The 26,165-nt window shown below is 40.6% G+C and overlaps 1 protein-coding gene across 50 annotated transcripts in view; it reads right to left on the bottom strand.

Moving 5' to 3' along the window:
• Positions 1-26,165, bottom strand: part of CLASP2 (cytoplasmic linker associated protein 2) — a 183,918-nt gene that overhangs the window by 21,213 nt on the left and 136,540 nt on the right. For 29 of the 50 annotated variants that reach the window (XM_058729227.1, XM_058729231.1, XM_058729228.1 and 26 more), the window contains 6 exons: positions 22,431-22,594; positions 21,604-21,682; positions 17,576-17,719; positions 3,439-3,582; positions 1,576-1,682; positions 28-181 (listed from right to left, as the gene is read on the bottom strand). In XM_058729227.1, the coding sequence (XP_058585210.1) occupies positions 28-181; positions 1,576-1,682; positions 3,439-3,582; positions 17,576-17,719; positions 21,604-21,682; positions 22,431-22,594 (792 nt within the window). Of the gene's footprint in view, positions 1-27; positions 182-1,575; positions 1,683-3,438; positions 3,583-17,575; positions 17,720-21,426; positions 21,478-21,603; positions 21,683-22,430; positions 22,595-26,165 lie in introns of all 50 variants that reach the window. The other 21 variants (XM_058729221.1, XM_058729225.1, XM_058729223.1 and 18 more) reach the window with 1 other exon arrangement.

The following is a 26,165-nucleotide window of genomic DNA, read 5'->3' as shown; positions in this document are numbered from 1 at the left end:
GCACCGTAAGAATGTTCAAATACTCACAGAATCACCATCATCTTTTTTAGAATCTCTTTTCAACGGCTCATTCATATCTTCTTGACTACGGAAGCTGAAATTCTGAATTGCTTCAGTGACACCTCTAAGAGAGCTATAAATATCTTCAGAGTTCATATTTTCTGTGTCATAATCAAATGCACTATGAAAAAGACGACTAGTTGTTATTTGGGGGTCGTTTTAAAACACGTAACACATTTGAGATTAGGTAGGGTATTTCTAACAACAGGATGAGAATGTACACTCCCCGAAGCACAATTAGCAAAACCAAATCAAACCTGGCAACTGTCAACGGTGAAGGCACATGTCCCCTGGTCCATCCACTAAGGGCAGCTTACGAGGACTGTGAATGCATAGCCCTTAACAACTGGTTTGTCTTTCACCTTCAAAAATGTTCTGATTAACCAGAGGTCAGCAAACCATGACCCGTGAAATCTAAAAATGTTTACTTCTTTAGACACTTGGGAGAAAAGTCAAAGTAACGATTCATGACACGTGAAAGTTACATAAAAGTCTTCTTTCAGCGTCCGCAAATAAAATTGTATCGGGTAATCGGGTATCGGTACCCGCAACACTTACTCCGGCCTCCTCTACAGCCGCCTTTACGCTGCACCAGCAGAACCGGGTACAGGTAACAAGGCCTAAAATATGTGCCATGCGGCCCTTTACAGAAAGTTTGCTAACTCCTGTGATTTGTTTACAATAATGGCACAACTTGAAGACGAGACAAAGGCATTATACACAAATTTACAGGAAGGCAGAGAAGTTTCGCTACTGAACATATGTTTATAGTACAATTCTATAATTAGATTCTGAAACTCAACTGAAGCTGGAATTCAGCCATCAGATTGTCACATGTGTGTGACAAGGAATAACTAGGCTAGATGTTAAGTCTGCAATGTATTTTTCTTCCTCAGATGCTGAAGTATTCTATAAATGTAATGAATATGATGAAGCATGCTATGATACATGGCTAATAATAAAATTGATAACTACACTAATAAAAATGGACTGCTATGCAAATGTTTTTAAAAGCTAGGAAAAGGGAAAAAGATGTTAGTCCGTTAATGAGTCAAGAACTTCATCTGAAATACAGCCTATGCTTGAACTTCACAAGTGTGTGAAAAGTTTACACAGCTTATATTTTGTATTAAGGCCCAATCTCATAGTCACATTTTTTTCCGAAGACACAGTCATAATGCTATTTCATATTTAGCCTTTCCCCATTCTTCACTATTTTTATGCTTTGGTCTATAAGCACATCTGAGAAACATAACTATGCCATTTAACGCATCAAGCAGTAATTTACAAAAGTAAGTGTCCTTTGCACTTACCAAAAAATTTGGTATCCTATGCGTTATTTTCACTTAAGGCTTAGTTTGGGAAAAAACTTAAAAATTTTTTGAATCTGCTACATTTCTACATGTCAAGACCTTTGAAGCCAAGTGGAAATCAACTGGAATTATATCAATGTCCGTTGTCTATGAGTGGGAATCTGCAAACACAAGCCATGATGGAAAAGAACTCTTTTGTTACCTTGGAGATAAAGTATTCTGTGATGTGTTGGTAGGAGAAGTAAGAGGACTGGACCAGTTGGCTGGTGAACGTGCTGTTGGCCTTGTCAAAGGACTCCCCATGGGACCCTGATGGGGGGAGTCAAGTAAATATTAACACATGACAGGTAAGTTCAACTAAAAGGCTCTTAAGGAAGCCATGCAATCAAGAAGTTGAACAGTATGAAAGAGCTGTATTTGTAGGTCAGTATTTTAAATATTCATGTCCTTATCTCTGCTTTCTGTAGGGAAAAACTTTCCCCCTATTTGGAAATCTAACTCTTTAGTCTTCTCTTGTTCTCTTTACCCACTTCCTGCCCTCAAATATCATCAACATCTTCCTCCTCAAAGAGTCATTGGACCCCAAACTAACAATTTGTTTTTTAAAAACAATTTTGTTTTTAAACAACAGTTTATTTATTTTGAGAGAGAGAGTGAGCGCGCATGTGAGCAGGGGAGGGACAGAGAGAGAGAGAGAGAGAGAGAGAGAGAGAGAGAGAGAGAGAGAATCCCAAGCAGGTTCTGTACTGTCAGCACAGAGCCAATGTGGGGTTTAATCCCATGAACCATGAGACCAAGACCTGAGCCAAAATCAAGAGTCAGATGCCTGGGGCACCTGGGTGGCTCAGTCGGTTAAGAGTCAGACTTTGTTCGCCTCAGGTCATGATCTCACGGTCTGTGAGTTCGAGCGTTGTGTCTGGCTCTGTGCTGACAGCTCGGAGCCTGGAGCCTGCTTCGGATTCCGTGTCTTTCTTTTGCTCCTCCCCTGCTCGCACTCTCTGTCTCTTAAAAATAAACGTTTAAAAAAAGAGAGAGAGACAGAGAGAGAGAGAGAGAGAGACAGAGACAGAGAGACAGAGAGACGCTTAACCTACTGAGCCACCCAGGTGCCCCCCAAACTAACAATTTTAAATTAGCTCCCCATTCTGGGGTGCCTGGGTGGCTGAGTCGGTTACGTGTCTGACTCTTGATTTTGGCTCAGGTCATGATCTCATGGCTTGTGAGACTGAGGCTCAGAGCCTGCTTGGGATTCTCTCCTTCTCTCTATGCCCTTCTCTGCTCATGCTCTCTCAAAATAAACAGAAGTAAAAAGAAGTAAAATTCACTCATATTATTAATTTGCCTGCCTGTTAAGATACAATTAAACGATTCCTTCTCCTTCTAAAAAGATAACTAGCTTTAGTCCCAAGACATCATTCTGATTATTTTTAACCCTCAGACTTTACCTTAAGCCTGCTATAAATGCATCTAATTTCTCCTTCATCCATAGTACAAGGTCTGTCCTTTTAAAAAACCTAAGTTCAGTTCTTTAGGCATATTATGTAAACGATGCTTGCCATTTAAGGTCTATAAAACACTGTAATGTTTCATTTATTCAGACTTTATTTTCCCAAAACCAAAGTTTGTACCTTCAAGCAAGTACGGGCCCACAAACCTGTGAACAGATTTTGGAACACCCCTTTCAAAGCCCCAGCTTCTTCAGATGTTATTTGCCAGTCAAGTCACCCCTTCTAGCCCTCCAACAAGGACCCATTTCTCTAAAGAGCACGTCCTAATTCCAACGGCCTGCAGAGCCGCCGCCCTCATCGGAGTTGTGCTCTCGTTTTACTTTCCTGTTCGTGTCCTGGCCATGTTCACCACCAACCTAGTTGATATAAACATGCGAAGCCTAAGGACCGTACTCTTTCCAGGACAAGATTTAATTCTGCTTAGGGAATGCTGCCCAGTACAGATGCAAAAATTATACACTAGGAACAAAAGTTTACTTCGCGTAAAAGCAAGCAACTACTGTGAAACCAACCATCCATCATACCACAGGACAGCCGAGAGAAGAACTGAAAGGTACCTGGGTTCCATTGCCAGTGTTTCGAAGGTGATTATGGAGAAGCTTGGTAGCACCATCCTGAAAAGTTTTTGGTAAAGCTCCTAGTAACATTGTAAACTCTGGAGTATTGAGTTCAAATAGGGAAATCAGCACGGACTGTGCTGCCTGTAAAATGAAGACATTTAAGAAGTAGATGAGTGTACTTTGGTAACTCAAAGGAGACAATTTTCTTCAGTCAACATTTCTGTTCAATAGCACAAGGCCATCTTTCCCACAGAAACACAAGTTGCCTTTACGTACTTTCAGATTTTGTTGCTGGGAGAATAAAAAAAGTATTTATTTGCGAGAGACAGAAAGCGAGCACGCACGAGCGGGGGAGGCGCGGAGAGAAAAGGAGAGACAGAAGAAGCCCAAGCAGGCTCTACGCTGTCAGCACAGAGCCTGACATGGGGCTCAATCCCACAACTGAGAGATGACGACCCGAGCCATTACCAAGAGTTGGATACTTAACCGACTGAGCCACCCAGGTGCCACATCATTTAATTTTTTTTGCGGGTAAGAAGGGAAGACAAACATTGTCAAAAATATAATCTAGCACTCGATGGCAGCAGTTAACCAGTCTCCGGGGTTATTTTTTTTAAGTTAAAAAACAAAAAAGTATTTTGAGATAGAGAGGGAGGGAGGGAGGGAGGGAGAGGCAGGGCCAGGCAGAGAGAGAAGGTCAAGCAGGCTCTGCACCGTCAGCACAGACCTGATATGGGGCCTGATCTCGCAAACTACGAGATCATGACCCGAGCGGAAACCAAGAGTCAAATGCTTAACCGACTGAGCCACCCAGGTGCCCCAAGACAGTTTCCTTTCCAGGGTTATTCTACCAAAATATACCACTTCAGTTTTCCTAATAAATAACTACAAAAAGATGGATGGAAATACCTAAGTATGGGTATCCCATACCCTTCAAAAATTCCCGTTGTACCACTTGACTTTTATGAAAGACCTACCACAGTACCTGCCTCCCTAACCAGAAGAAAAATAAAGATCCTCACTTTTATAAATAAAGGCAAAAAGCCAAAATACATTCAACATTTGCTTTGCACTGAGCCTGTACTCCAAGCAGTGAGAAGGGCGTCACCAAGCTCCTTCCCCAGGAACTACACTCAGCATCTCAGCATTGAGCCAGCATCCCTTTGTTGAACTGGGTTGTGTATGTGTGCTTTATCTTGATTTGTGCTGTGTGTCTGTTAGCGAGCTGCATCCTAAGGTGTCAGAAAAGACGAAGAGGGAACTCTCAAAGGTTTTTCCATGGAAACTAATGGCACTGCTTCTTTGCTCTACACATTTTGGTGTATGAAAGGTTTCACACAACAGTCTACTTTCGGGTAGCAGGGGAAACCTGCATATCCCTAAGCTATACAAAGCTCATCCAGAGCAACTGAATACTTACTTTTCATTACATAAGTGAAAAACTAGTCTAACGTTTGGGCGGAAATGGGAACAAAACAAAGCTTACTCAGATCGGTTAAGCAAACTTATAAATTTACTTTCTTCTTTTAAAATAACCAACTGAAGGGCGCCTGGGTGGCTCAGTCAGTTGGGCGTCCGACTTCGGCTCCGGTCATGATCTCACAGTCTGTGAGTTCCAGCCCCGCGTCGGGCTCTGTGCTGACAGCTCAGAGCCTGGACCCTGCTTCCCATTGTGTCTCCCTCTCTCTCTGCCCCTCCCCTGCTCATGCTCTGTCTCTCTCTGTCCCAAAATATAAATGAAACCATTAGAAAAAAATTAAAAAAAAAAAAAAAAACTGAGTTACTGAAAGCCAAACTTTGAAATTCAGATTTCAAAGAAACTTAACGAGAGGAGAAAGAAACCCACATAGCTCACAATCATGACTCAGAGGGAAACGTGTGCATCTGATTCTGGACGTGTTCAGATCCCAGTCTTAGAAAACTTAAGTGTCCTACGTTTACGACATCTGAACATGCAACACCAGTGGAATGGCTACATTCTGCTCCACTGGTGCGACGGCAGACCGCAGAACACAGCCTTGGAAGGTGACGGAGCTGAACACACGAAGAGATCGGCAGAGGGCTGTTAGACACTGCCGAAGGAAAGAGCTAATAAAACCACAGCTGTGACATAAGCCCAGTTTTCTGAGAACGACAAAACACACATTGTGCGGGTACGCACTCTAACACAGTGCTTAAATGAAACTGCGTGTATTTTGAAACAAAACTTTATGATCTTTTTTGGAAAATATTAAAACTACCTCAAGTTTATTTGAGCCAATGAGTTAAGGTACACTTTATTCCATCTAGGGTTTATTCTGGTGTATGAGACTCTGCTTTCTTTCCTCCCAGAGACAGAGAACCCAGCTGTTCCAAAACCACTTCCCGGTCAGTGTATCCTTTCCTCGTGACTCAAAGTGACACCCTTATTGTGAGTTAACCTCCTAAATAAACCTAAGTGTCTTGGATCCTCTATGTTCTATCAACTATTTCTCTATTTCTGCATTAAGTAATATGGGTTTAAGTTGCATGATTTAAAATGCAATAGTTTGTGAGTATATTTTGATAAAGCCCGTTTTCATTAGTTTATATTATAGTATCACATTTTTTTAAACTAGATACATTTTTTAAAATGTTTATTTTGAGGGGTGGGGGAAAGGCAGACAGAGAGAGGGAAAAAGAGAATCCCAAGCAGGTTCCATGCCGTCAGTGCAGAGCCTGACATGGGGCCGATCTCATGAACTGACCTGAGCCGAGATCAAGAGTCGAAGCTTAACTGAGACACCATGATGGCCCTAGATTTTAATTAATTAACTTACTTCTTTCACAGCATAAACCAGGTCTTTATTAGAGTACTGTATTCCATTTCTGTCTTTTTATTTTCTTAAAGATTTGATTTTTAAGTAATCTCTACACCCAACGTGGGACTTAAACTCACAACCCTGAGATCAAGAGTCCTACACTCCACTGACTGAGCCAGCCAGGTGACTCCCCTCCTTTTTTAAAAGTTTTTACCGTTAGTTAGCATAACAGGGTTATCAGTTTCAGGTGTATAATACAGTAATTCAACAATTACATACCTCATCCCGTCTTCATCAGAAGTGTGCTCCATTACCTATGTAATCTCCCCACCAATCTCCCCTCTGGTAACCTTCAGTTTGTTCTCTATAGTTAAATTTGTTTCTGGGTTTCTCTCTCCTTTTTTTTCCCTTTACTGCTGCTGATTTTTTTTTAAGTTTATTTATTTTGAGAGAGAGAGAGAGAGAGAGAGAGAGAAGGAGTGGGGGAGAGAGGGAGAGAGAGAACATGTGCACGCATGCAGGGGAGGGGCAGAGAAAGAGGGAGACAGAGAGAATACCAAGCAGGCTCCACACTGACAGTGTGATGCAGGGTTCAAACTCACAAACGGTGAGATCATGACCTGAGCCGAAACCACGACTTGGATGCTTAACCCACTAAGCCATCCAGGGGCCCCACTTGTTTTGTTTCTTAAATTCCACATGAGTGAAATCATATAGTATTTGTCTTTCTCTGACTTATTTTGCAAAGGATTATACTCTCTAGCTCCATCCATGTCATTGCAAATGGCGAGATTTCATTCTCTTTTATAGCTGATATTCCACTATGTATGTATACCACATCTTCTTTATCTATTCATCTATACATGGATACTTAGGCGGCTACCATAATTTGGCTATTACAAACAATACTGCTATAAACATAGGGGGATATGTATCCCTTCGAATCAGTGTTCATGTATTTCTTGGGTAAATATCCAGTCGTATGACTACTGGATCGTACGGTAGGCCCATTTTTAACTTGAGGAACGTCTAGACTGTTTTCCACAGTGGCTGCACCAATCTGCATTCCCACCAACCACACAAGAAGGTTCCTTTTCTCTACATCCTCACCAACACTTGTTTCCTGTGTTTCTGATTTTAGCCATTCTGGCAGATGTGAAGTGGTAACTCATCGCAGTTTTGATTTGCATTTCCGGGACGATGAGGGATTTTGAGCATCTTTTCACACGTCTGTTGACCATCTGTATGTCTTCTTTGGAGAAATGTCTGTTCAGGTCTTCTACCCATTTTAAATTGGATTGTATGTTTTTTGGGTGTTGAGTTTGATAAGCTCTTTATAGATTTTGGAGTTCTGTGGCAAACCTCTGTGTTGAACAAGTCTGTCGGCACGTTTTCTTTTTTCATTTTAGAGAGGAGGGTGGGGGGGAGAGAGAGACAGCATGAACAGGGGAGAGGGGCAGAGGTGAGAGAATCTTTTTTTAATTTTATTTAATGTTTATTTATTTTTGACAGAGAGAGCGAGCAAGCAGGGAAGCAGCAGAGAGAGAGGGAGACCCAGAATCCGAAGCAGGCTCCAGGTTCTGAGCTGTCAGCACAGAGCCCAACGTGGGCCTTGAACTCACAAACCATGAGATCATGACCTGAGCCAAAGTTGGACGCTTAACTGACTGAGCCATCCAGGGGCACCCCGCCTTTTTTTGAAAAAAAAAAAAAAAAAATTTAATGTTTAAAAGAGAATCTTAAGCAGGCCCCAGCCTCAGTGTGAAGCCTGATGTGGGGCTTGATCTCACAACCATGAGATGATGACCTTAGCTGAAATCAAGAGTTGGCCATTCAACTGACTGAGCTACCCAGATGCCCCCGGCACACTTTTTCAAACAGCATTTACTCATTTTGCGTCTCTGTGTCACATCTGATAATCCTTGCAACATTTCAAACTCTTTCACTGTGATCTCTTATGTTACTTTGTAATTCTTTTGGGGTACCGCAAATTGTGTCCAAACGAGATACCAATCGATACATGTGTGTGTTCTGACTGCTCCAGTGAGCAGCTGCTCCCCGTCTCTCTCCTTCCCCCCAGACCTCCCTGTTCCTGGACACACAGCCGTGTTGAAATGAGGCCAATTAATAGCTCCACAACGGCTTCTACGTGTTCAAGTGAAAGAAGGCGTTGCGTGGGTCTGACACTGAATCCAAAGCTAGCGGTGATTAAGCTCAGGAAGGCAAGTCAAAAGCCAAGACAGGCCAGAAGCTAGGCCTCTTGTGGCACACGGCCAACTTGGGACTGCAAAGGAAAGGTGCTCGAAGGAAACTGAGCATGAATGGTAAGAAAGCAGAACGGCTTCATGGCTGATCTGGACCTAGTTTCGGTGGTCTGGAGAGGAGACCAGAGCAGCCACAACGCTCCCTTAAGCCAAAGCCTCATCCGGAGCGGGGCCCTAACTCTCTTCAATTCCGTGAAGCCCGAGATTGGTGAGGAAGCCACGGAAGTTGGCTCGTGAAGTTGAAGGAAAGGAGCCGTCTCCGTCACCTACAGGTAGCAGAGTAGCACAGGCAGCACGGGAGTCCCAAGGCGTTCCTCAGAGGACCCAGCTGGGGCGACCCCCGAAGGTAGCTGCCTAAACAGCGGATCTCCAGTGTAGACGGAGCAGCCTTGCATCAGGAAGGAGACGCCACCTAGGACTTTGACGGCTGCAGAGGAGAAATCGGTGCCTGGCTTCGGAGGACAGGGTGACTCTCTTGTTCGGGCTAATGTAGCTGGTGACTTTGAGTCGAGGCCAGTGCTCGCATCATTGTGAAAATCCTGAGACCCTTAAGCATTGTGTTAAATCCACTCTCCTTGTGCTCTGTACATGAAACAGCAACGCCGGAAGGGCAGCTCATCTGTTTACACGGTTTCCTGAATATTTGAAGCCACTGCTGAGAACTATTGAAGGAAAAAAGATTCCTTTCAAAATATTATGGATCATGACAATGCACCGGTACCCAAGAGCTACAATGGAGCTGTGCAGTAAGAATTAATGTTGGTTTTGTGCCTGCTAACACCATATCCGTGCTACAGCTCATGGATCATAAGCTGATTAAAAAAAATGTTTCTTTAATGTTTATTTACTTTTGAGAGAGAGAGAGAGAGAGAGAGAGAGAGAGGAAGGGGCAGACGGAGACAGAGGATTTAAAGCAGGTTCCGTGGTGACAGCAGAGAGCCCAATGTGGGGCTCGAACTCACGAACCGTGCGATCGTGACCTGAGCCGAAATCAAGAATTAGACACTTAAATGACTGAGCCACCCAGGTGCCCCAAGAAGTAATTTTGACTTTGATGTCTTCTTACTTAAGAAATACATTTTGAGGGCACCTGGATGGCTCAGTCGGTTAAGTGTCTGACTTCAATTCCAGCTCAGGTCACGATCTCACGGTTCCTGAGTTCAAGCCCTGCCCCGGGCCCTGCACTGGCAGCACGAAGCCTGCTTGGGACTCTCTCTCTCTCCCTCTCTCTGCCCCTCCCCACTCAAGTTCTCTCTCAAAAACAAAAAAGAAACAAATACATTTTGCAAGGCTACCGCTGCCACAGTGATTCTTCCGATGGATCTGGGCAAAGTAAATTGAAAATCTTCTGCAAAGGATGCACCATTCTAGATGTCATTAAGAGCATTTGTGATTCATGGGAAGAGGTCAAAATATCAACACTAACAGGAATTTCAAAGAAGCTGATTCCAGCCCTCAAGGACAATTCTGAGGGATTCAGGACTTCGGGGGGAGGACACAACTGCCGATGTGGTGGAAACAGTAGGAGAAGTGGAATGAGAAGTGCAGCCTGCGAATGTGCCCAGATTTGCTGTAATCTCTTGACGAAACTGGGGCATGAGGAGACGCCTCTTACAGATGAACAGACAAAGTGGTTTTTTGAGATGAAAGCTATTCCGGGTGAGCACGCTGTGAAGACTGTTGAAGGAACAGCAAAGGATTTAGAATATTACATAAGCTTAGTTGATAAAGGAGCAGCAGGGTTTGACAGGACAGACTCCAATTTTGAAAGAAATCCTGTGGGTAAAATGCTATTAAACAGCATCTCACGCTACAGAGAAATCTGTTGGAAAAGGAAGAGTGGATCGATGTGGGGAACTTCACAGTCTTATTTTTTAAACATGAATTCTTAATGATTTTATTTTGACTTAGTTATTTTACAACAATTTTAAAACTTTGAGTGTAGCTGATACCCAACGTGACATTGTTTCAGGTATGCAACATAGTGACTTGACTTCTCTATTATTCTATGCTCACCGCAAGTGTAGCTATCGTTTGTCACCGAGCAATGCGGTCATGACATCCCTGATCATATTCCTTCTGTGGTACCTCTTACAACTGTGACTTATTCACTCCCTAACTGGAAGCTGGTATTTTCCATTTCCTTTACCCATTTTTCCCATTCCCCGCCCCCCCCACCCCCCCGGCCCCTTTCCCTCCGACAACTGTTTGTTGTCTATACTTATAGGTCCTATTCTGCTTTTTGTTTATTCATTTGCTTTGTTTTGTAGATTCCACATAAGTGAAATCACATGGTATTTGTCTCTCTCAATCTGACTTCTTTCACTTAGCATAAGACCCTTTAGGTTCATCCATGTTGTTGCAAATGGTAAGATCTCAACCTTTTTTTTTTTTTTTTTTTATGGCTAGTAATAGATCTCAACCTTTTTTTTTTTTTTTTATGACTAGATGAATAGATCCATTCATCTATCAAAGAACACTTGAGTTGCTTCCATATCTTGGCTATTATAAATAATGCTGCAATAAACACAGGGGTGCAAAAGACCTTTTCAAAGTAGCATTTTCACTTTCCTTGGGTAATAACCAGTAGTGAAATTATTGAATCATATAGTATTTCTATTGTTGTCTGAGGAATCTCCATACTGTTTCCCACCACTTCTGCCTTTTTAAAAAAAAAAATTTTTTTTTTAGGGGCGCCTGGGTGGCACAGTCGGTTAAGCGTCCGACTTCAGCCAGGTCACGATCTCGCGGTCTGTGAGTTCGAGCCCCGCGTCAGGCTCTGGGCTGATGGCTCGGAGCCTGGAGCCTGTTTCCAATTCTGTGTGTCTCCCTCTCTCTCTGCCCCTTCCCCGTTCATGCTCTGTCTCTCTCTGTCCCAAAAATAAATAAAAAACGTTGAAAAAAAAATTAAAAAAAAAAAAAAATTTTTTTTTTTAATGTTTACTTATTTTTGACAGAGAGACAGAGCATGAGTGGGGGAGGGGCAGAGAGAGAGAGAGAGAGAGAGAGAGAGACAGACACAGAATCTGAAACAGGCTCCAGGCTCTGAGCTGTCAGCACAGAGCCCGACACGGCGCTCGAATTCACAGACCACGAGATCATGACCTGAGCCAAAGTCAGACCTCAACGGACTGAGCCACCCAAGCGCCCCAACTTCTGCCTTATTTCAAGAAACTGCCACAGCCATCGCTTCAGCAACCACCACCCTAACTAGTAAACACTGAGACAAGCCCCTCCACTTGCCAAAAGATTACGGCTCTGAAATCTCAAATGATAATTAGCATTTTTTAGCAGTGTTTTTAAATTAAGGCATGTACTTTTTTTTTTTTAGACATAATGTTTTTGCACACTTAATAGCCCACAGCATAAAGATAACTTTATATACACTAGGAACTGAAAATAATCATGTGACTTGGCTTTATTGCAGTGGTCTGGAACTAAATTTGCAGTTTTCTTAAGTATGCCTGCCTATATAAGGTTTTAAAATCAGGAAGTGTGAAGTCCTCCTACTTTGTTCTTTTACAAGATTGCTTTGGTTATTATGGGTCTCTTGCAATTCCATATGAATTTTGGAAAGAGCTTGTAAATTTCTACAAATTTCTGGGATTTTGATAGGGATTGCATTTCACCTGTAGATCACTTTGGGTGGTATTGCCACCCTAACAACATAAAGTCTTCTCATCCATGAACATGGAATGTTTTTTGGTTTATTTAAATCTGTAATTTCTCTCAAAACTGTTTTGTAGTTTCTACTATAAATTTTGCACTTCTTTTGTTAAATTTATTCCTACAGATTTTAATCTTTTCGATGCAGTTGTAAATGAAAGTGATTTCTCAGTTTCATTTCTGGATTACTCATTTCAAGGGTTTAGAACTATAATTTCTGGATAGCGTTTTATATCCTGCTGCCTTGCTGAACTTGTTTATTAGTTTTAATAGTTTTTTAGTGATTCCTTAGGATTTTTTCTACATATAATCGTATCATTTGCAAATGGAAATAGTTTTACTTCTTTCCAATCTGGATGCCATTTATCTATTTGTTTGTTTAGCTTTAAAATCAATTTCGTTAACATACAGTGTAATCTTGGCTTCAGGAGTAGAACCCAGTGCTCATCCCAAAGAATGCCCTCCTTAATGCCCACCATCCATGAGATGGGATCTTTAGCCCATCCTCCTCCCCCATCTCCCCTCCAGCAACCCTGTTTGGTCTCTGTATTTAAGAGTCTTTTATGGTTTGCCTCCTCTGTTTTTATCTTATTTTTCCCTCCTTTCCCCTATGTTCATCTGTTGAGTTTCTCAAATTCCACATGAGTGAAATCATAAATCTGGCTTTCTGATTTCACGTAGCATAATACCCTCTAGTTGCCATTTGCAACAATGTTTATCCACGTTGTTGCAAATGGCAAGACTTCATTCTTTTTCACTGCTGAGTAATATTCCATTGTGTTTATGTATGTGTATGCTTGTGTGTGTGTATCCATTCAACAGTCAATGGACATTTGGGCTGTTTCTGTGATTTGGTTATTATTGATAGTGCTGGTATAAACATTGGGGGTGCCCCTTTCAATCAGTACTTTTTTAGTGTTTGTTTTTGAGACAGACTGAGTGTGAGCAGGGGAGGGGCAGAGAGACAGGGAGACAGAATCTGAAGCAGGCTCCAGCCTCTGAGCTGTCACACAGAGCCTGATGTGGGGCTCAAACCCACAAACCAGATCATGACCTGAGCTGAAGTCAGACACTTAACCAACTGAGACACCCAGGTGCTCCAAATCAGCATTTTTGTATCCTTTAGATAAAGTCCTGGTAATGCAATTGCTGGGTCACAGGGTAGTTCTATTTTTAATTTCCTGAGGAACCTCCATACTGTTTTTCAGAGTGGCTGCACCACTTTGCATTCCCACCAACAGAGCCTAGTGGGTTCCCCTTTCTCCACATCCTCGCCAACATCTGTTGTTTCCTGAGTTGTTAATTTCAGCCACTCTGACAGGTGTGAGGTGGTACCTCATTGTGATTTTGATTTATATTTCCCTGATGATGAGTGATGTTGAGCATTTTTCATGTGTCTGTTAGCCATCTGGATGTCTTCTTTGGAAACGTGTTTATTCATATCTTCTGCCCATTTCTTGACTGGATAATTTTTTGGGGGGTGTTGAGTTTGGTAAGTTCTTCATAGATTTTGGGACACTAACCCTTTATCCAATATGTCACTTGCCAAGGATGCCTTTCATTTATTTTTTCCTGTCATAGCTAGAACCCCCAGTTGAATAGAAATAGAAATTGCTGAGTTGTACATATTTTTAGACATAAGGGTACTGCACACTTAGACCAGAGTGTAACACATAGTATATACTGAATTGCAGAGTATATGGTGAATAGAAATGCTAAGAGCAGACATCCTGTCTTCCTCCTAATTTCAAGGAGGAAGCATCCGGTCTTTTACCATTAAGTATGATTTTAGCTGTGGATATTTGCAGGTACCCTCTCTTGGGTTGAGAAAGTTCTCTTCCATTACCAGGTTTTTTTGGTTTTGTTTTTTGGGGGGGTTAAATCATGAAAGGATGTTAAGGTTTTGCCAGTTGTCTTTTTCTTTTTTTCCCAGATTTATTTTTAAGTCATCTCTACACCCAACATGAGGCTCAAACTTACAACCATGAGGTGGAGAATCCCATGAGCCACCACCACCTGAGCCACCCAGGGACACCACCAGATGCCTTTTCTATTGATGTGATCACATGTCTTGTCTTGTGACTGACAGGGTGTATTACATTAACATACTTTCAGATGTTAATTTAACCCAGCATTCCCGGGATAAATCCCATTTACTTGTGCGTGGTGTATAATTCTATGTTGCACGATTTAGTTTGCTAATATTTTGTCAAGGATTAAACGCATCCATATTTGTAAGAGATACTGGCCTGTAGGCTTGTGTGTGTGTGTGTGTGTGTGTGTGTGTGTGTGTGGCATCTTTGTCTGGTTTTGGTATCAAGGTAAAACTGCCCTCATAGAATGAGTTGGAAAGTGTTCTTTCTTCTGTTTTTTGAAAGAGTTTCTAAAGAACTGGTATTAATGTTTGCTGGAATTCACCAGTGAAGCCATTTGAGCCTGGGCTTCTCTCTGTGGGTTCTTTTTTGACTACTAAGTCAATCTCTTTACTTGTTCTTTCATTTCGAATTCTAGACATTTAAGTCTCTTTTCTTCTTTGTCAATCTAGTTAAAAGTTTGCCAATTTTGTTGATCTTTCAAAAAACCAGCTTTTAGTTTCACTGATTATCGTTTTTGTATTTTGTTAATTTGTGCTTTAATCTTATGTCTTCCTGTTTACTTTAGGGTTTGTTCTTTTTCCCATGTCATAGGTGGCAGTTAAGCTTTCTAATTTAAGATCTTTCTTCTTTTTTATAATAGGCATTAACACTTATAAATTTCCCTCTAAGCACTGCTATAGCTGCATCCTGTAAGTTCTGGTATATCATGTCTTCATTTGCATTCACTTCACTGTATCTTTCTAATTTCCCTTTTGAGTTCTTCTTTGATCCACTGGTGACTTAGAAGTTCTCTAATTTCCACATATTCGTGAGCCCTCCACACTTCTGTGTTACTAATTTCTAGTTTCATTCCATTGTGGTGAGAGAACATTCTCTGTATTATTTTCATCCTTTTAAGAAAGCTACTGAGGTTTATCACCTAGCATGTGGTCTTATCCTGGAGAATGTTCCATGTACATTTGAGAAGAAGGTAATATTCTGCTTCTGTTGGGTAAAGTGTTCACCATTAGAAATAAAGGTCAAAAAATGTATACTCCATGCTCTTCTTTGTAGTAAATATTGAAGATAATGATTCACAAAGGAAGAGAGTGAGCAATGCTACACGCAGGATGCAAGAAATGACGGGTGAAGACGAAGTCTCAGGAAGATGGCGAGAAGAACAAAAGGTCTAAGAAGGGGCTCCCCATGGAATAAATAAATAAATAACTTACGTCTTTGAGCACATGGAAAATGTTAGCCATAAGCATGTTGCAGAGATGGCGAAAATATGAACAGATAAACATTAAAAAAAACCCAGGCAAATGAAAAACAAGGCAAATTATTTACACCACGACAAAACTCTTATAAGTAAAGAAGGAAGCGACAAACCACTTGGTATAGGAGTGAATTCTTCCACAGTCAGAAGGTAAATTGATTCTATTGATTACCAATATCTGATTCATGTGTATTCTGAAAATTATGGGGAAAGATACACAGAAAGATGTGGGAATGGTATGGGTTAAGCTAAGTTCTTATGTACAAAGGTAGATAGAAAGCTACTCATGGCTAGATTTATCAACAGATCAATAGATCATGCCCAAAATGAGTGAATCAGGAAACACTGTAAATTCTTACCTGAAATACACTGGTACATCCAAGTAGAAACATTTGGACTACAGTTGACCCTTGAACAATGCAGCGGTTAGGGACACCAACCCTGTGCAGTCAACTCTGCACTTTTTATAAGTGGATTCCCCCTAACTTAATTACTAATAGCCTACTGTTTACCAGAAACCTTAATGGCAATATAAACAGCTGATTAACATACCTTTTGTATGTTATATGTATTATATACTGTATTCTTTTAATAAAGTAACCTAGAGAAAAGATGTTATTAAGAAAATCATAAGGAAGAGAAAATACATTCACAGAACTACGCTATAAAAAAAATCTGCATGTAAGTGGACTGGCACAGTTCAAATCTGTGTTGTTCAAGGGTGCACTGTATTTTTTTGTTTTTATTCACTTTTCTTTTGATCATGATACGTGTACTCTTTAATCACCCTTCTGTATTTCCCCCATCCCTCTCAGTTTTTTTCTACAGTTAAGAGTCTGTTGGGGTGCCTGGGTGGCTCAGTCAGTTGAGTGTCTGACTCCAACTCATGATCTCGCGGTTCGTGAGTTCGAGCCCCACGTCGGGCTCTGTGCTGACAGCTCGGAGCCTGGAGCCCGCTTCGGATGCTGTGTCTCCCTCTTTCTCTGCCCCTCTCAGAGCTCATGCTCTTTTTCTTTCTCTCAACAATAAACAAACGTTAAAAAAAAAAAAAAAAAAAAAAAGAAGAGTGTTTCTTGGCTTGTCTCTTTTTTTTCCACCTTTGTTTTGTTTCTTAAGTTCCACATGAGTGGGATCATATGGTATTTGCCCTTCTCTGACTTATTTTGCGAAGCATTATATTTTCTGGCTCTATCTATGTTGTTGCAAACGGCAAGATTTCATTCTTTTTTTATGGCTGAATAATATTCCACTGTACATGTATATGCTACCTCTTATCCATTCATCAATTGGTGAACACTTGGGCTGCTTCCATACTTTGACTATTGTAAATAATGCTGCTATAAACATAGGGGTAAATGTATCCCTTTGAATTAGTGTTCTTGTATTTTTGGGGTAAATACCTAATAGCGCAATTCTTAGGTCACAGGGTAGTTGTTCTATTTTTAATTATTTGAGGAGCCTCCATACTGTCTCCCAGAGTGGCTGCACCAATTTGCATTCCCACAAGCCAAGCAAGAGGGTTCTTTAGTCTCTACATCCCCACTAATGCTTATTGTCTCCTGTGTTTTTGATTTTAGCCATTCTGACAGATGTAAAGCGACAACTCACTGTGGTTTTGATTTGCATTTCCTTGATAATGAGTGATGTTGAGCATCTTTCCATGTGTTTGCCTGCCATCTGTATGTCTTCTTTAGAGAAATGTCTGTTCATGTCTTCTGCTCATTTTGAAAATTGGACTATTTGTTTTTAGATGTTGAGTTCTGTAGTTCTTTATGTATTTTGGATACCAAAAAGGGCCAACTATATTTTGAATGGTTACAAGATTAGAGGTTGGGAGGACTGTGGCAATGAGAGTTGGTTTCTTATTCTCAGTTTGAAAACTATACTCCTATTAACTGGATAAAATTTTAAATCATTTAAAAGAGAAGATTAAAAAAACAAGTCTTCATATCACCAAGTAAATAAATCAATACTAACCGGTAACGTCCAGAAATATTAATTCCCTTTGTTGGCAATCCAAAATGACTGACTTGTTTTTCTAATTTACCTTCTAAATCTTACGTTAAAACATACCTTCCGAACGTCAGAACTTTTGGGTTCTGTTGTCCAAGTGATGACCCGAGACACTGCCAGGCGAGTTTCACTGGAATTTATAAAATCTCCTGGATCCATCTGCTTGGCCAGAGTTTCTATGTATTTAAGGATAGCAACCTTCACCTGCAGAGGTAAGCAAATGAGAGAGGACAACCAGACGGTCACTGAGGGATACTGACTACACTTCAAAAGCAATCAGGCGATTATTTTTCCAACCAATACGAAACGAAACGTCAACAATAACAAAAAAGAAATTACATAACCACCTACATACCTGAGGCACAAATACATGGAAATGTGGATTTTTGTTTTCACATATAGCAGAACTTTTAAATCCCAGGTGTTTCATTCCCTGTGTCTGAACTGCTGAAGACTCTCTTGACAAGATTATACCCTTCTCCTTGAGTCGGCGTTCAGAGCTTACAGCTGACTCTTGTCTACATTTCCCTGGGAGCCAGTCTTTATAAATTAAGTGTAATTTGGCTTTTGGGGAAATGAACCAAAGTATTCTGGAAATAAGGTATCATAAACCAAGTAAGTAATCAAGGTGGGCAACACAGGTTTTTCTGCCAAACATACAGTAACGTTCACCCCATGAGATCCAGAACCACCTTTCAAGAGAAGTGTCACAAAGAAGTTTTACACAAGGACCGCTGGAGCAAAGACAACATCTCTTTGTAATTCCTGAGGTTTGGGTGCCTGGTACAGGTGGGGGTGTGGCCAAATGCAGGCTTCAAAATCAGGTGGGGCAGAGCGTACATGCTTCTTCCTAGGCTCAGCCTTCGTCATCCTTAGAGTGAGCCGCTGTTCAATTACCGCCGTTCTCTCAGGGATGCGAGGGCAGAAGCACCGGCTGAGAAAAACTTCGAGAAGTCACATCTTCTAACACCCTAGCGGTTCTAGACAAGGACTCTGAAAGACTCTGCTAGTGCGGTTTAGAAGTGGCAGCTGGCAAACCGCACAGCTGGATAGAGCAGGTGTTACGTAGAGCAACATACTAAACACCCACTTGCTGACTTAGATAAAGGAAGGCGTGTATGATTAAAACAGCAACATTGAAAAAATACTGCCAAAGACGAAGATAATCAGGTTTTCAATGTTCTGTCTCCCCTTGTTATTGATCTTAAGACGTTACTTGTCTCCCTAAACCCAAATAAGGTCTTCGGGAGGTACCGTGCCAAGTTTTATGTAAAGGAAGCAAAGTGTTAATATAAGGTTCTGACTCTTGCACGTTTTCCCCCTTTGGCTTCCAGTTGAAAAAAAGGGGGGGGATCAGATTACATTCTTCATTTCAAAACGATTAAAGTTTTAAAACTTTTTTAATATGTTTATTCATTTTTGAGAGAGAGAGAGAGAGAGAGAGAGAGAGAGCACGTGCAAGTGTGAACAGGGGCGGCGGGGGCGGGGGGGGCGGGGGGCGGATAGAGGATCTGAAGCGGGCTCTGAGCCGACAGCAGTGAGCCTGATGCAGGGCTCGAACTCACAAACCTCAAGATCGTGACAGGAACTGAAGTCAGATGCTCAACGGACTGAGCCACTCAGGCGCGCCTCAAAATGAATACATTTTAAGAAGTAACTATAACTTTTAGATGTATTGAGAAAAAATCTGAGAGTTAATCCGTCATCTGTCCAGGTAAAATGTACAGTGGAGAGGGAAAGAGGCTTATGATTGATTTTGCAGTAGCAAGCCCGATAAATATTCTGGATTCCCAAAGCCGTGTCACCTCTCAGTGTGAACAACGGAACAGCAACTACAGTGAATCAAAGAATGAACATCAATGTCGTCGTCTTCAACTTGCTACCACCAATAACTGAATATATTTATTTGTTCTACGTGAGATTCAACTAGTGCAGTGTCTTAGCAATTTACAGAGACACGTAAGCTTTCAAGGGCTTCACAGAGGAGGTGCGTTTATAATCCTACTAGGCAAAATAACCACAATACACACATAATAATCAGTTGAAGGTTTAGATTTAAGTAGGATATTTCACGAGTTTATATACACAGTCTGGAATTTTAATAACACAAACATGCATTCAGAGAAGGAAAAATAATCTAGCTGCTCAAGTGTGTTTAACTTTACAACATATCTGTGAAACCCAGAAAAAGATCACCAAAATCATTCTTTTTAATATTACTCAGAATCACTCTGTATTGCTATTTCCCCCTATTCTATTGCTTCTTTTCTGACATTTAACCACATGACTGTGAGAAATAAATTTTCTCTTTTATCTGAAAGATCCATCATTTTTTATCAATAAAGAATTTTATAGACCTCATACACAAGTTGTTTGCGTATAACCTGTTTTCTCTATAACCTGTTCAGTGTTTTAATCTTAATCTGTCACCCAATTTAAAGTTACTTTTATTTTTGGCCTAAGGTATGGCTCCAATTTAACTTTTCCTTGTTATCTTCAAGTATCAGTTTAGGAGTTTTAGAGTGATTTTCCCCTACAACGTTGCCTGCATACGTGTGTGTATATAATCTATAATACATGTATATAGAACATAAGATATAAAAGCCATATAGATAATGGCTTTTACAGATTTAGTCTGTAACTCCAGTACCCACTATGTTTCCCAATAGGAAAGCAAATTTTAATTAGTCTTGTTTCCCACTGTTTTTCTTTAGGCATGTAGCAACTTTATTCTCTCCCCGAACTCCCCTATGACCCTTATTTCTTAAGCTAACGGTTTAGACCTCCCTTTCCGCGGCCCCATGAAAAATCTCTGCGTATATTTTCTACAGCACTTGAGTGCCTACTCCCTGGTACCTAAATCATAATCCTTACTACAGTTTATCATGCATTATAATAATGATAAGAAATTGTAAGTTTTATATTCCTAGGAGTGCCTTGCACAATGGCTAGAACAGAGAATGAATTCAAAACGTATTTATCAATAATATCAAGTAAATTATTCTCCTGTAGGTCACGTTTTAAAGTCAAAACAGACAGAATCCCTTTCATAAAGCAGCTGAGAAATTAACATTATGTCGAGTCTAAGTCAACCCTGGTAACAAACATAATTGTGAATTTTAAGGCAAAATCATATTCAGAAACTTAAAGGAAAATTGATCATTGGCAACAATGCTTGTAGAAATATATTTCGTGCAGAAGAGAGCAGAAAAACGTAAGGCTTTTAAATGCACATATGCTTGTTATTTCCCTGACTTTAATCTCATTTAATAAAACTAAGAAAACATCCCTACTAAAGAATTTAGGGGTTTCTTTATTATTTTTTCTTTTATGTTTAAGTCACAAATTGGAATCCACCTCGTTTTCACATAAGTTAACTAGAAAATGTGTGCTAATAGCAATTGAGAAAGTTAACCCCGACTCTAAATTTTATGCACACATTAGAAATATCACATTGCACAAAGAAGAAAAAAGTTATCGTTTCAGTTAAAGAGAACTGGAGAACAGCAGTGAGATTAAACTTAAAATTTTTTGTTTACTAGAATAAATACATAGGCAAAACTGACAGTTTGCCCAAAATACCTATTCAAACTTCTACACTTAAAAAAAACAACTGGGAAATCACAAACATAAGATGAGAGAGGACTTTATAGAACGAGTCTGCGTTACCAGCTTAGAGTTAGACGGCCATACTTGTGCTGCCTTCTAAATGGAGATCCCCAGGAAGCTTCTCCCAGAGACAGTCTGGCATTTGAGCCACATTTGAAACAAAATCTGTGCATGCTTAAAGTGAGGCTTACAGAGGTTAGTAGTTGAAAACAGATGCACACAAACATTCTCTGAAACACGGCAGCGTTTTTAAAGAGAGTCAAGAAAAGAAATAATGCAGATTAAAACAAAAACAAAAAAACCTTGGAGCTCCAAAAAGAGTGAAGCTGGTCCCGAAGCGCTGGCTTGAGTGTCTGAAAGTTTATAAAACAAAATCCACTGATGGAACAGCTTCTTATTAGACAGAAATATAAACGTCAACATTATTAACAAAACGCTTTAATTCCTTACAGTGTCTTCGAAAGACTGCAAATTTTTACCTTCAAGCTTGGTGTTTGGGTCTGATCAACTGTAAATCTCATTAGAATATTGAATTGAAGATCATTTGGAAAAGATTCTCTGAAATAAGGAAAGAACAAAGCAGAACAAAAATTAATCAAGTAAACATTTAGCAAACTAAACAGAAAACTATGCTTACTACCAAAACATCACTTCACTCAGCACGCACAAAGCAGTGTCTGTGAGCGGTATACCGTCTATGTGGGGCAGCACACAAGCTGTTCCCAGAACAATCTGAACATCTGAATCTATGCCCTACCGGGGCTTAAAAACCAACACTACAGCAATAACCGTCTATCTTGCTTCAACTGTGCATGTAAACAGAACATTCTGCAAGTTGACATGATCAGAAATGGCTCCCTAGACCTAGTATCTGAATTCTTAGACTCACCTCAACAATCTCTCTACACAAGAAAGTAGAAACAGATCACTGGTTCAACAACATCTGAAGAAAGATGCTGAATGTTTAAATGCATAACAAAACATTCTTTTTAAATTTAGGAAATATATTTTTTTTTTACATTAGATTGAATAAGATCTTGAACTCTATTTTGAATATCTTAAGTAAGATAAAATACGACCCTGAGTTACTCAACTAATGTTCATGACAGTTTTAGATAAGAAAGGCAGTGTTTGATTTAAGGACCATTGTTGCATTAAATATATCATGTGAACGAGCATGATTAATAATTTTCAAATGAAGCCCATGCAGCATAAATGGGCTGAAAGGACTCAGAAATCGAAACAGAGAAACTAAACACTCCTGATTACTACTGGATAAACTGGAAATAGATGAAGAAACTATTACCTTGTAACATCAAGGGCTTTCTGAACTTTTGCCTGAACAGACCCCAGCAAATCAGCACCCATTTTTTTTAAGAGTTGAGTCAGCAGTACAAACAACCAATCTTGAAGATCATCTTTGTGGACTTGTATGAAATCCACTAGAGTCTCCAAGAACATGCTGAATACCTACGGTGGGTAAATGGGGAAGGGGAGAGAAAAAGGAGGAAATATTGACCTCTATGCTTCATTCAAAACCGAAATAGAAAGGGAATACAGGAATCAGAGGCACAGCGATTGGCAGCCAAGCGGAAAAACAATCTCTCTTGCTTTTCATTGGACTCTGTGATACAAGAGTACGTTTGAAATGTTATCCAACTTCTGCCGAAGTTCAACAATTAGCTATTCCATGCAGCATCACTTGGTAAAGAAACTTTGGCCACAATGGCTGGCACACCTAATGATGTCAATGATGCCATAGCTTAATCTGGTTCAACCGAAATCCGCGGTAATCTGAAATTTCGGGCAAGGAACTACCTACTGATAGCCTCACCAGGACTCAGCTCTTTGAAGGAGTGGCACTGAGTTAATCAGAGGGGGACTATGCTGACAGCTACCTTAAAATATAAGAACATCCTGACATATTGGGCTAATTGGAGACTCCTACATTTCTCAATAGGTCAGTTGTCACTCATTTTTTTGGTATGAGATCTATTATTTATTAAAACCTCCCCAAACATAATTTTAACTGATCTGGAATAAGTAGAACTGTACCTAAAATAAAATGAATTCAGGACACAACTCTACATCTTCATTTTAGTGATTTCTAAAAAAATCCTAGATGGCTATTAGTCTCCATTTCTTTTGATGGGTTTTGTACTTGGTTCCAGTATTTATCTACTAGTTTAAAAAACTTTATAAGATAAAAAAAATTGAAGGAAAGGAATGCTAATATTCTTAAGTAATGCATCTCATGAAAATACTTATGAAAAATGACTGACGCTAAGGTATATCTCTACAAGAAATTCAGCACCATAGTGGAGAATTTATTTCCAGGTAAAGAAAAAAACTCTTAGGACAACGTCAGGCATTATATTATGAGACAACTTATAATCACAACAGACCATAAAAACTGTAGTTTAAAAAAGTTACTAATCTCAAAACTTTGCTAATTTGGGAATTACGCGGTTTTGCTCAATATGTATCTTATTATTGACTTTCCGTTATTCAGTTATACATGAACTCCCATTTTTTCTCTTATGTTAGAAAATGAAGGATTTTCGTGACCAGAATTAGAACTAAGGTTTCATATTTGACCCCGAGTTAGAAAAAAATACACCTTAGCTCTGTGCTTAAATGTACTCTAATTATAAAAGCAGGAACTATGACTACTTAAAATTTTCTAATACCGTCCGATCCCCAGGCCCTATCTCTTCAACACTGCTCTTGCTTACAGTGCAAAATCATTAACTTCCACCCCACTTCCCCCAAAACCTGGCTTCTCTTAGATGTAAAACTTGGCCCACTGACTCGAGTAGCTGCTGGCTGTCTCCTCAGAGTCTGGCATAAAGTTGAGGAACCCCACTAAACCCACTCTAGAGCAAATGCATGTATCGAACTTAGTACTCACTCTTACTGGTACCTGGCAAATCAGTCCAGTGCTGTGCCGGAGTCAGTGGGTACTCGCCTAGAAAGCTGACTGCTAAGTGTACAGGAATTTTGTAAGCTGGCTGGTAGCCTGAAATCGGCCATGGTGGGAGTATCCACACCTCAGAAGTTACAGCAGACACTACACACTGGGGCTTCCGGTGCATCCCCTTAAACCTGCTTTGCCAGGCACAGCACTCTAATTCTTTGATTCACTTTTAATCTTGTTTCAACTCCTGCCTCTTTTCCTGAAGATTCCAACTTTAAGCTTTCACTACAGCAAAGCTAACATTAGAATGCCTAAGTCAACTCTCGTTTTATCTGGTTCTCAGGAAACTGAGAACCAGAAAATTACATGACTTGCCCAAGGCTTCCATAGTGAATGGTTGGATCGGGACTTAGAGCTAAGTCGCTAGGTTTCCCACTGTGTTCCATCCACTCTATTATGAGATAACTTACCTCATTCACTTTACTGTCATTCGACATAAAATTCTCCACTGACATCCCCTCACCCCCTTTGATTTCCTCTACAGCCACCCTTCTAATAATCGTTTCTACAAGGGAGAACCAATTTTATTCCTCTTTAAGACTAATCTTTCTATTCTGGATTCTTGTTCTCTCCCCTCTACTATCTTTACTCTTTTATTCTCAATCTAAATCCCTTGCTTACAGCTGCAGAAGACAATGTCTCACGAATTTCCCCTTCAGTTTCCCTCCCACCAATCATCTTCTCACCGTGAAATGCAGTAGCTTTTTCACTAGCTTAGTATGCTTGGCCATTCTGGAGCTTCCACTGCTTTCCTCTCATTATTTCCCGTCTTTCTTTCATTCTAGTTGCCAGGCATTGTGCTTCTCCATCCTAAATGTGTGGCGACGAAGAGCTAGTCTTCTTCCTGATTCTCTTTTCATCAAAAGTGTGACCTTAACAGACCCTCTCTGATCTAGCCTACTAGGCCCCATGACCTCTAGAACAGTTCTCTTGAGGCCTTCTCCAAATCTGTCCGTCACACTATCACTTTAGGCACCACGCCTTTCTACCTCAGGTCTGGATTTCTAGAACAAGCCAGGTGAGTACACGTTCTAGGCTTTGTAGGCCATATGGTGTCTGTCACAACTACTCGACTCTGCCACTGTAGCACAGCTGCAGACAGTATGCACAGGAGTGTGCACAGCTGTGCTCCATACAACTTTATCTACAGGACAGGCAGCAGGCCAACGCGTGCCTGCTTTCTCACCTCCAGACGGGTACCATTCTGAGAGAAAAAAAACCCTCCACTGTCTACACAACAGTGTGCAGAATAACATCTCAAATGCTTAGACAAGGTTCTAAGTCTCCAAACTGATCTCAGACTATCTGGCAACATACGGTCTACTGTTCCTGAGCACATCTCACCACACTCCTGATTTCCAACCATACTTCCTCTATTTATACACAGCATGTGACTCACTACAAAGTTTACCACTCATGTCCCAGCCAAAGAGCTTCTCAGATCACTTTAGGATATAGCCACCGATCTTTCCTTCTCGGAAGCTGTTGTGGGACTAGCTCTATGGTGCTATTTAGCTTTTTCTGTATTTATATTATCTTCCCATTTGAAACATAGAACACTTGAGAATGAAGCCTCTGTCTTTGTATAGTTGTGCATTACCAATTAGAACCAAGCTCACAGTTTACCAGAGGCTGAGGACTGAGTAAAAAGTTGTTCAATTAACGTGTAGGAAAAGTTCCTTAAAGAGTAAGGATCTTCTATTAAGTGGAAATTTACCCTGTAATTGGTAGCCAGCCCTTTGTTCTCATTGGCAAGGGAAGATGCACAGGATCTTCCCTTCATCCCGGCCAAGGTTAACCTCTTTCTCTCTTCTACACACTTCCCGACATCTCCCACTTCTCGGGACTCAGGGCAGTCCTTCCCAGGAGGCCCTACCATCTCATGCTGCCATAGCCGAAGTTTATGTTCCTGACAAGATCTGAACTGCTACTTTCTTTAAGAAGACTTCTCTGAGTCTCCTGGGTAGAAATTTCTTTTGATAGAGTACAGATGCACAAAAAAGTAGACATGTTATCTACAGTACTCCACACAGAGAATTCTACTATTGTTTTCCAAAATACATC

The sequence above is a fragment of the Neofelis nebulosa genome, chromosome 5 (assembly GCF_028018385.1).
Source record: "Neofelis nebulosa isolate mNeoNeb1 chromosome 5, mNeoNeb1.pri, whole genome shotgun sequence".
Lineage (NCBI taxonomy): Eukaryota > Metazoa > Chordata > Mammalia > Carnivora > Felidae > Neofelis > Neofelis nebulosa.
Note: the sequence above shows the minus strand (reverse complement) of the source record. Positions and strands in the feature narration are given on the sequence as shown.